Source organism: Camellia sinensis, chromosome 4 (assembly GCF_055761805.1).
Source record: "Camellia sinensis isolate YWXY chromosome 4, ASM5576180v1, whole genome shotgun sequence".
NCBI lineage: Eukaryota > Viridiplantae > Streptophyta > Magnoliopsida > Ericales > Theaceae > Camellia > Camellia sinensis.
In genome coordinates this window covers 152962536-152973361 of record NC_138964.1, presented here as the reverse complement: position 1 = coordinate 152973361, position 10826 = coordinate 152962536, and the positions used below count along the sequence as shown (strand labels likewise).

General features: G+C 32.8%; 1 protein-coding gene across 1 annotated transcript; it reads left to right on the top strand.

Annotated features, from left to right (window-relative positions):
* The first annotated feature begins 2744 nt into the window (after positions 1-2744).
* Positions 2745-10320, top strand: LOC114256332 (LRR receptor-like serine/threonine-protein kinase FEI 2). Its single transcript, XM_028195960.2, has 13 exons — positions 2745-3076; positions 3191-3326; positions 3427-3498; positions 3610-3681; positions 3815-3886; positions 4637-4708; positions 4810-4881; positions 5529-5635; positions 5746-5919; positions 6004-6336; positions 7580-7834; positions 9155-9288; positions 9853-10320. The coding sequence occupies exons 1-13, from the start codon at positions 2995-2997 to the stop codon at positions 10075-10077; spliced, it is 1806 nt and encodes a 601-aa protein (XP_028051761.1). The 5' UTR covers positions 2745-2994; the 3' UTR covers positions 10078-10320.
* Positions 10321-10826: the final 506 nt, after the last annotated feature.

Below are 10826 nucleotides of genomic sequence, written 5' to 3'. Positions count from 1 at the left end.
TGAAAAAATAGATCACTTTGTTTGGTTTTAAATTTTCAATAACAATTTTTTGAATTTTCACAAAAAAGAAAAAGATAATTACTTGAAATAGTGTGTTTTTTTTTTCCACCAAATTAGTTTTTATTGTTTATTTTTCATAAGGGCCAGGCTTGTCTCTAATATGAAATTGGACTGAAATATGATGTTGGGCTCGTGGAGGCTCATCACGGGTCTTGTTTTGATGATCCTAACTATTCAATATGTAAAGATTGTCGAATAATTTATCTTCGTAAAAAATCACGTAGATCGGATATCGATAGCAATTGATCGGATCAAATTTATGTTAACAGGTAAATATAATTTTTAAATAAATTATTGACAAAAATCTGATCTTATCAAATAGTTATCGATATTTAATTAATATAATTTTTAACATGAATAAAGTACTTAACGAGTTCTACACATTTAGCGGTTCGAATTATTAAAATAGTACATGTGATAAGCTCCATAATATCATCTTCATAAACCAAATTTATCCACCATTTTTTATTTTTATTTTCCAAATTTATCCACCATTTTTTATTTTTTTTTTAATTTATAGTTTCCATTATTGGAACGTGACCTTTTTCATAAACCAAATTTATTAATCCACCATTTTTTTTAAAAAAAATTATAATTTCCATTATTGGTGCATGCTTCAACTTTTTCGAACAAAACCCCATAAAAAACGCCGTACCTTCTTTACCGGTACAAAACATAAAATTTATACTCTCCACTTAAAAGTTGACATCTGTGTAGTTCGTCTAGTAGTGGTATACGTGTCATGTCAATTGCAGCTAGGAAAAATGTTTGGGAGTACTAATTAGTGCTCCCACTAATTACGTAGCAGTGGGTCTCGTTGATGTGATGTTTTGATTTTGGAGTTGTATTTTTTTTTTTTTTTTTACTTTTTTAATACATTAGTATTATTAGTTGTGATATTTTTAGTGGGATGAATCATTATTGTTGCAGCGAGTATAATGATTTTAATAATAGGAGAGAGTGGGGGCTACAACTATTTTGAATTTCACTTGACAGCGCCAATTCCTTCCTACACAAGTTTCCAGAACTTTTGCTTTTCAATGTTTCTAAATAGGATAAATTATAAACATACCCCACAGTTTGCTTAAATTATAAATTATTTTTGTAATTTTAGAAATTATATTATATCTTTCAGATTTTTAATTTCATAACAAATAGGTCTTTTTTTAATAAACCATAAAGTTAATTAACAATTTTTAATAATGTTAAAATTTTAGTTCAATTAATAATTCAGATAATTTTATTATTGTATAGGTGAACAGTTAGAAATTTCGTCTTTTCAATTAATTCTGTTAAATAAAAAAGAAAAATGCTTCGGACCCCCACTGGGGGTCGACCCCCAGTGAGGTGGCGCGTCGTGATTGGACAAAAAAAAACTGTTTTATTTATTTTTTATTTTTTTGAGTTTCAGCCAGTGGGGGCTCGCCACCTCACTGGGGGTGCGACCCCCACTGGGGTCTGCAACAGAGTTGAATAAAAAATCCTGACATTGAGGTATTTGTAATTTTCCAAACTACAGGGTGTAATTCGTATTTTAAGCAAATCTTAAGAGATATATTTGTAATTTATCCTTTTAAATATGATTAGAAATTGAATACTCCAATATTAATATATATCAAAAGAATAATGTTAGAAATATCAAAAATTCTATTAAAAATTCTATCAAATGTTTTATATAGATGTGAGACCCACACAATGTGAGTTCCACATGGGTCTCACACCTATGTGAGATATTTAATAAAATTTTTAATATAATTTTTAAGGTTTATAACATTTTTGATATTAAAATAATATATAAAATCAAAGACATTTTTCATTAATTATTTTTATTTTGAGAGTTTTTATCAAACTATTTAGGAGCGTTTTGGCAAGTTGATAAAAAATTAATTTTTTGACTTTTTGAATTTTTTAAGTTACTTCTCTATTTTTTTACATCTAAAATGTCAAAAAACTACAAAAACAAGCCAAAAATTTTTTACCATCTTCTCAAAATACCACTTTTGCATGTAATTTATTAGACATAAATAATCTAATTAAACTGAAGAAAGTTAGAAAGTTAACTATCTAAAAGTGGGTTTTGATTTATGAAAAATGCTTGGGAGTACTAAAAGGGGATCACTAAAGGGAGCACTAATGATGTGGCAGTGGGTCCCGCCTCACTTTCTATGCCTTGTTTTTATTTTTTTATTATTTTTTTTGTCATTCCCAATGTATTAGTGCTATTAGTGGTGTATTTTTTAGTGGTATAAATCATTATTGTTTAATTTATGCTTTCTCATATCAACTTTTAATAATACACTGTATCAACCAAAATTTGATTTTAATTTAAAATTTGTATCAAACTGTTTAATATAATTTATTCTTATAACTTTAAACAAAAATAATTTAAATAAACTGATTATATCAAAGTTGAGGGAAAAATATTTAGGCCTAGTTTGGGAAGATTGAAAAAAGACAAAAAGTCAAAAAGTCACTATCTTATTTAAGTCACATCATCTTATTTAAGTCACATCACCTCTCTAATACATCACTTCAAACCCAACCCAAACTCAACCCATATTTCATAAAAAGTCAAAAAATGCACTTATTTAGTCTTCCCAAACTAGGCCTTATTAATTATAAATTACACCAAACATACACTGGGACAATAAATGATAATTTCTATAAACTTTTTTTTTTTTTTCTTTCTATTGAAATTCTTTTCTGAATTTCATTGTAAATAAAACAACACAACAATGATCACAAAACCCACTCAAACATTAATGAAACCCCACCATATTATCATTTCAATTTCAACTTACACAACACACTCTCTCTTGTTGTGCACACAAGTGTGCTCTCCAAATACAAGACAGTGTCACTAGGTAAAGTTATCTGAAGAGAAAGTGTGAAGAAACCTAACCACAGAGAGCCCATTTGGATCGAAGAAACGAAATGGGTATGTTGGTTTTGGTTTTCTCAGCAATTTTGGCATCAACCCTTCTCAGCTCTCTCTCTCTTGCTCTCAACCCAGATGGTATAATATCTCACATTTCCCTTTTGTTCTGTTTTTGTTTTTTTTTTTTTGTTTTTTGGTTTTTTTACTTTCAAATTTATGTCCATTTTTGAGCAACAATCTTTTTATTGTTAGGGATTGCATTGTTGGAAATTAAAAGCACATTGAATGATACTAACAACTCTCTCAGTAACTGGAATGATTCTGATGAATCTCCTTGCAAGTGGACTGGTGTCTCTTGCAATCCCCATGACCAAACAGTTCTCTCTATGTATTTCTCTCACAACCATTTCTCATTTATTCACATTTAAAAAAAGAAAAAAAATTATTTATTTATTTTTTAACTCTATTTTTTGATTTGGGTTGTGAAGAAATTTACCTTATATGCAACTTGGAGGGATTATTTCACCAAGCATTGGCAAACTCAGTAGATTACAAAGACTGTAAGTGCAACTAAAACCCCTTATAGATTGTCCCCATTTTTGAAAGTAACATATAACAAGTTGTGATGTTACTTTCCCATTTTGTTTTTGTTTTTTGTTTTTCAACCTCAGGGCACTTCACCAGAACAGCTTACATGGTGTTATTCCTAATGAAGTTACCAATTGTACTGAACTCAGAGCCCTGTAAGTGAAAATCAATTTCTCTCTCTCTCTCTCTCTCCCCTGATTGATTGTGTATATTCCATGTTTGCCCCTTTTTGCATTAATTGTATACATGTATGAAAATAAATCACATACATTACATTATTGTGTATAGGTACTTGAGGGCTAATTATCTCCAAGGAGGCATACCATCTGATATTGGGAATCTTTCTTTACTCACCATAATGTAAGACATTTCTTTCATTGCTCCTTTTGGTTAGAAAAATAGGGTAAATTACACATACAGTCCCTAAAGAGTACCACTGATTTCATTTTGTGGTCCCTAATATTAAATTTGTATCAATTGAATCCGTAAATGTCACACATAAATTCTATTGAGTCCCATACCCTACCCGTCGCTTAAAAAACATATGAAAAATGCTTATGATGTCAATCTAACATCAGGCATTTGAAGGGCATTAAGAGGAATCTATCCCATTTTCCATCTAAATGAACTGGGGGACACTTGAAATGCACATTATTTGCAAAATAAACACATCAAAGTTTTTCACTTTATTACCGAATACACAGCATATTTGACTCATTGATTGATGGTATATGGCATAAATACATGTGTTAAAATGTCCTTTATGCCCTTTTATGCTTGATCTGAGACTGCTGTAGGCATTTTTCATCTGTTATCTAGACCACAGTAAGGGAAGGGACTACATTGGATTAATGTGTAAAGTTTAGGGATGCAATTGATACAAATTAAAGATTAGGGACAAAAATGAAATCATTGGTCTACTTAAAGGACTATTTGTGTAATTTACCCAAAAAATAAAAATCCTCAATTCATAACCTTATATGATATCATGAATTTCAGATTATGTTTCACTGTATCTTATATGAACACATATTATGGGTTTTAATCTTCATATATATATATACATGTATGTATATATATATTAAAAACATTAATGGAAATTCAATGCAGGGATTTGTCAAGCAATTCACTTAAGGGTGCCATACCTTCATCTCTTGGCCGTCTAACTCGCCTTCGCACTTTGTAAGTTCTGTTCTGGCAGTGTGACATCTGTTTTTAATTTTATGGATTGTAAAGTAATTTTTGATACTTTTAATATAATAATGTGAAGTAATTTATTTCAGGAATTTATCTACAAACTTTTTTTCTGGTGAAATCCCAGAAGTTGGGGTACTAAGCACTTTCGGAAACAAGTCGTAAGTTCCCTTATCATCAATTCAACTATGTCTATATGATGTCAATTCTCTTCTGATTGGTGTAGAAGCCAATCTTTAAGTTATTGAAGATTAACTGGTGGTACATTTGGTAAATGCTTTCACAATTGAACGGTTTTATGTCTCTTCAATTCCCAACAACTTAACATATATGTTGAATAAGTTAGAAGCCTTGAATTGCTGCCCTGCTCTGTTAGTTGAGAATCGCCGAGAATCCTAAAAAAGTCAAAATTTGTGGTTGTAGATGGCAACAAATCTCGAACCACCTTCTATAATCTCTTTCTTGATGTAAATGTGAAAACTCCCAACATTTTAGGGTTATGAAAGATTAACAAGTGAAATAGAAAGACAGATATATCTGATTGGTAACAAAGTTGTCTGGTAGTTAGCAATCATTATCATCTTGTTGCTAATATATATATAATTTTACAAAAAGTTATTGCTAAAATTTAGATAATTGATAAAATGTTTTGAACTTAATGTGATAAGAATCTGGTAGCATATAATTTGCAGAATGCTGGTCAATTTGGTAACTTTTGTTAATCATCATTTCCTTTCTTTCGCTAGTTTTCCTTTTTCCACAGTTTATAGTTTTGAGCTTATTTTGAATGCCGGTTGTTTGTGCCTAGGTTTATTGGTAATTTAGACCTTTGCGGCCAACAAGTGAACAAGCCGTGTCGAACATCACTTGGGTTCCCTGCAGTTCTACCCCATGCTGAAAGTGATGAAGCTGCAGGCGAGTTGTAGATCAAACTCTTTTGGCACTTCAACCAAATGAGAAATAATCCAAGTAGCACATTTTTTAAACTAATAATTGTAGATTTCCCATTGGTGTGATTTTTGCAGTACCTCCAAAGCGACCATCTCATTTTATCAAAGGAATACTGATTGGTGTAATGGCCATATTGGGTCTTGCAATCATTATCCTCCTTATTTTCCTCTGGATTTGGTTGCTATCGAAGAAGGAAAGGGCTGCTAAGAAATACACAGAAGTCAAAAAACAAGTTCAACAAGAAACTAGTAAGCTGTTTTTTTTTTTTGGTTGAAAATTTTATGTTCTCTTTTCATTTTTCTGTATCCGCTTAACTTCTTACACATTGATAGGCACCAAGCTTATCACTTTCCATGGTGATCTTCCATATCCATCTTCTGAGATCATAGAAAAGCTCGAATCTCTTGATAAGGAGGATGTTGTGGGATTTGGAGGATTCGGTACTGTCTATCGGATGGTCATGAATGATTGTGGTACATTTGCTGTTAAGCGGATTGATCGAAGTCGTGAAGGGTCAGATCAAGGTTTTGAGAGGGAGCTAGAGATTTTAGGGAGCGTCAAGCACATAAATCTTGTCAATTTGAGAGGGTACTGCAGGCTTCCTTCTGCAAAGCTTCTTATATATGATTATTTGGCCATGGGAAGCTTAGACGATTTCTTGCATGGTATGTTTCATTTCTTGGAGTAACAAGTTCTTTTCTCTTTGTGATGGAGGAACAAAATGCAGTTTATGAAATTGATCCTCTCTGAATCTTCTAAGCACCAAACACCCATATTTTTTTCTTTAGAAGTATATTGAAATTACACCTATATTCATGACAAGATGTGTGCAGTATTGCAATCTCAGAAAAGAGTTAAGAAATGTCTGGTGGTGACTTAAATGACCTCAATGCATTTTGGTGTGTCATTTAAGCTTTTCTTTAATGATTGAAATTTCTTCCCATCAATTTCTTTATATCTTTATTTTTGGGTTAATTTCACTTTTGTCCTCTATTGTATTTTTTTATTTTATTTTATTTCATCCCTAAGCTATCAATTTCTCCTAGTTAGTACCTAGAGTTTTTATTTTAGTTCATGTGGTCCAATTGGAGACGCCTGTCCCAATCAATAACAGTGGAAGCTATCCTAAAAGGGAAAAAAAGAAGTTAATTTTACTATTTGGACAACCTAAATTATATAACCAAACACCCTTTTTCTTACTCACACTATCAAACAACTTACACCCTACAACCAAACATCCATCATCTTCTCCACCCCTCTACATCCCTCACCCTCTCCCTTTTTCCTCACCATCACTTAAGTTGTTCAAATTCTAAAAATACCTTTTTGCTTATCAAATTAGGCTTCAATGCTTATTGATTTGGACAACCATCTCCAATTGGACCACATGAGTTGAAATTAGAAACTCTTAGTACTAAATAGATGAAACTGATAGTTTAGTGATAAAATCGAAAAAAATGGCAATAGTTAAGGGGAAAAAAGGAAAATTAACCATTTATTTTATAATCATCAGAGAATTCAAATAAAGTACGATTTCATTTGGCAATTGGCTTTTTTAGCCAAAAAGTCAAAAAGTCACTAAAAAAATCAAAAAGTAACAACTCATACCAAAAAGTCAAAGATTCTATTTTCTCTCTACTTTTTGCACATCTTTTCGTAAAAAGTTAAAAAGTCATCCCAAACATACTAATTTTTTTTACATCACATTTTAGCCAAAAAGTTACTAAAAAAGTCTATTCCCAAACGAGGCCTTAAGTTACATTTTTTGGACCCAACACACTGCTTCAGTAGAATGCACAATATTCTTTGAGAAGAACATAATCTCTTCTACATCTAATAGCAACTATGCGTCCAGCACAAAGTATTGCCTTTTGATCTTGCTAATGTTGTCTACCTTTTCTTCCTTAGAACATGGAGAAGAAGAGCGATCCTTGAACTGGAATGCACGTTTAAGGATAGCACTTGGTTCTGCCCGGGGTTTAGCATACTTGCACCATGACTGCTGTCCAAGGATAGTTCATCGCGATATAAAGTCTAGCAACATACTCCTTGACGAAAACCTAGAACCTCGTGTTTCAGACTTCGGCCTTGCCAAGCTTTTGGTAGATGAGGATGCTCATGTCACGACTGTGGTTGCTGGAACGTTTGGTTATTTGGCACCAGGTGTGTTTTATGCTTTTTATTTACTTGGTGCCTTAATATTGCTTATTCAGGGTAAAGATTTTAGTTGCAAAGCATTTTCTTTTGAGCAATTTTTGTCATGAGTATCATTTACTCTGCTGTGTTTTCTTAACTGCAAAATGGTCTGATTGTAGGATGTCTTTGGTTGTGGACTTGCCTTTGAATTTATTTTAATTTTTAAGAACAAAATACATGGATTGATGGCTTTTAGGCGGTCATGTTGTGAGTGTCTCGAATTTAATCTGGATTATGCTTATTACCCGTCAGTGATCTGCACAACCTGATAAGTGGCCTCCGCCCGCTAGGTTCAACCCAGTATTTGTTTTGGGTCTATTATGACCCGGTTCCCTACCTTTCAGATCCTTGTATATATTGGGTTTCTTAGGGATTCTAGGGTTTATGGTATTTAGAGTCTGTAACAGAGGGATGTGTTTAGAGAGCCAGCTCATTGTATTCTCCACATCCATTGTGAAATTCTTTTGCCCTTTTTTGCCTGTGGACTTATAGCCAAACAATGTAAATCCTTTGTGTGCTTGCGTGATTGTTCTGTTCTATCTTTTCTCAATTTCTGGACAGATGAAAAAACCAGTCTACCATGCAGCTCACTGGAAAGATCGAAACAAATTTTGAGAAAAATATGCTTAAAGACTAGAAGTCATTAATGAAATTATAACTTGCAAAAGTTTTTGTTTTTCAAAATTTACATTTCAGTCCTTTACATGACAAGTGAAGGACATATTTCATCAAACAATTGAAGTGATGTGGCACACAATCAATTGTCCTTCATGCTACAATTAACTTGATTTCAGCATCGGCATTGTTTGGGCACCACCATATGGTACTCTGGCGCAATGTTGCAGCCCACAAATTCCTGTAGCTATAGTCGAGATGTTTGTACATTATTTGCTGTAATTTACAATTGGTTCCAGTACAAAACATTTTTAGAGCAATTATGCTATGAATACAAAAGATTCACAAAATAAGACACAAATGTGAGTCAAAGGATGGTCCCACATGTGGGGTCCACTATATGTGAGACCCACCTCTTGTCTCACATCTGTGTCTTTTTATGAAAATTTTCTGTGCATTTAGACTTGCGCTTTTTTGAGGATCAATGCTTAAATTAGGCTATTGCAATTGGTTATTTGTTAAGGTATATATATTCTAATTTGCTTTCCATACTGCTTTTGACTTATGTTACTAATAAAGCTTTTCCAGTATATGGATTAATTGCTACGCTTGTTTCACATTATCAAAGGTGAATCTGACTAAATATGGTTACTATCTGCAACATCGAAACAGAGTATCTACAAAGTGGAAGAGCCACTGAGAAGTCAGATGTGTATAGCTTTGGAGTTCTCTTGTTAGAGCTTCTAACTGGGAAGAGACCCACCGATCCTTCTTTTGTAAAGCGAGGCCTAAATGTTGTTGGTTGGGTATGCCCTCTCCGAATTCCTCCTTAATATGCTCTGAGCCCGTTTTACAGAACTTATTTGCAACTTAAGTTGAAAAGAAAATAAAAAAAAATGGAACACTATAACTTCAAAAAAGTTTTTTTTAGCTTATTTTGAGTTATCTGAGCTAAAAAAAAGTAAAAAAGTTGAATAGTTTTACCAAATTGACCTTCCAATGTGCAGTTGCTTAGGCATGGAATTTCAAAATTTAAGCTAAATAAGCTTCAAATAAGTTTTGCCAAATGGGATATCTATTTCTGTTGTAGATCTCATTTCCATTGCATGATAATGTCATTGCACAACAAGAATTCTTTGTGATGCCTGTGCTTTAAATGGTATAATGCATCCGTTTTAAAGTACAACTGCTTAAGCATGAAATTTCAAAATTTAAGCTAAATATGCTACAAATAAGTTTTGCGAAACGGGATATCTGTCTCCTTTATGCTTCTCATTTCCATTGCATGACGATTTCATTGCACAAGGAGAATTCTTCGTGATGTGTGCCCTTTAAACATTGTAACGCATTTTTTTTCCTTGAATTCACAGATGAACACTATGGTGAGAGAGAACAGATTGGAGGATGTAGTAGATAAGAAATGCACGGATGCAGATGTCGAAACTGTAGAAGCACTGGTAGAAATAGCCGCACGGTGCACTGATGCAACCCCTGATGACAGGCCATCAATGCAGCAGGTGCTGCAGTTTTTAGAGCAAGAGGTAATGTCACCTTGCCCAAGTGATTTCTACGAGTCCCATTCGGATTATTGTTGACTTGAACAAGTATTTTCGCAACGAAGGTTATATGGCGCATGTTGATTGTGCTAGATGTGTTGATCTCTCGGTGTTTTTGGGAGTTTTATGCCCCTAACTATGGGGCCTGTATATATTATTATTGTCTTGCAAACATTGAATGTTCATGTTGTTTTGAGCCTTTTTGTGCTGCGGATGATTCTCTTTTCTTTTTCCTCCATTGGTAGAATGGAAGTAATATGAAAATTATCTAGGTCAAATATCTGACCGAATCTGTTAGTGGATGAAATCAATAATTCTACCGACACAGAATCAACTACATAAAATACGAGTAACCGTGGATCCATTATTTGATTTGCATGACCACTATTATTTTCTGTAATCTCGGTTATGTGATTTGGTTCTATGGTCATAGAACAATTGGCATGGAATTTGAATTTTGAAAAGGGATGGCAATGGGTGGGGTATTTCTTTTAGGTTGTGCGAAATTTTGATTTTAAACTTAACTATTTCGACGAAATAATTTTATACTTCATCTTAATTCTGACAATTTTTACGTACCCTTATCATATATCTTACCCTATCAATGCTCTCCCAATTATTATTTTTATTTATTAAAATTGGATTGGGATAAATACGATGGGGTCGTGATACTTTTTTTCATCTCCTTATTATAGGTGGTGAAGGTTCTTTTGTTTTTTGTGTCCTAAGCAGTGAAAGATAATTTATAAATATCATGAGAAGTATATCAAACTGAACAATTAGTTTTC

Coding starts and splice junctions, on each gene's coding strand:
- LOC114256332 (XM_028195960.2), top strand. CDS start 2,995: ATGGGTATGTTGGTTTTGGTTTTCTCAGCAATTTTGGCATCAACCCTT. Junction 3,077..3,190: donor TCTTGCTCTCAACCCAGATG/GTATAATATCTC, acceptor TTTTATTGTTAG/GGATTGCATTGTTGGAAATT. Junction 3,887..4,636: donor CTTTCTTTACTCACCATAAT/GTAAGACATTTC, acceptor AATTCAATGCAG/GGATTTGTCAAGCAATTCAC.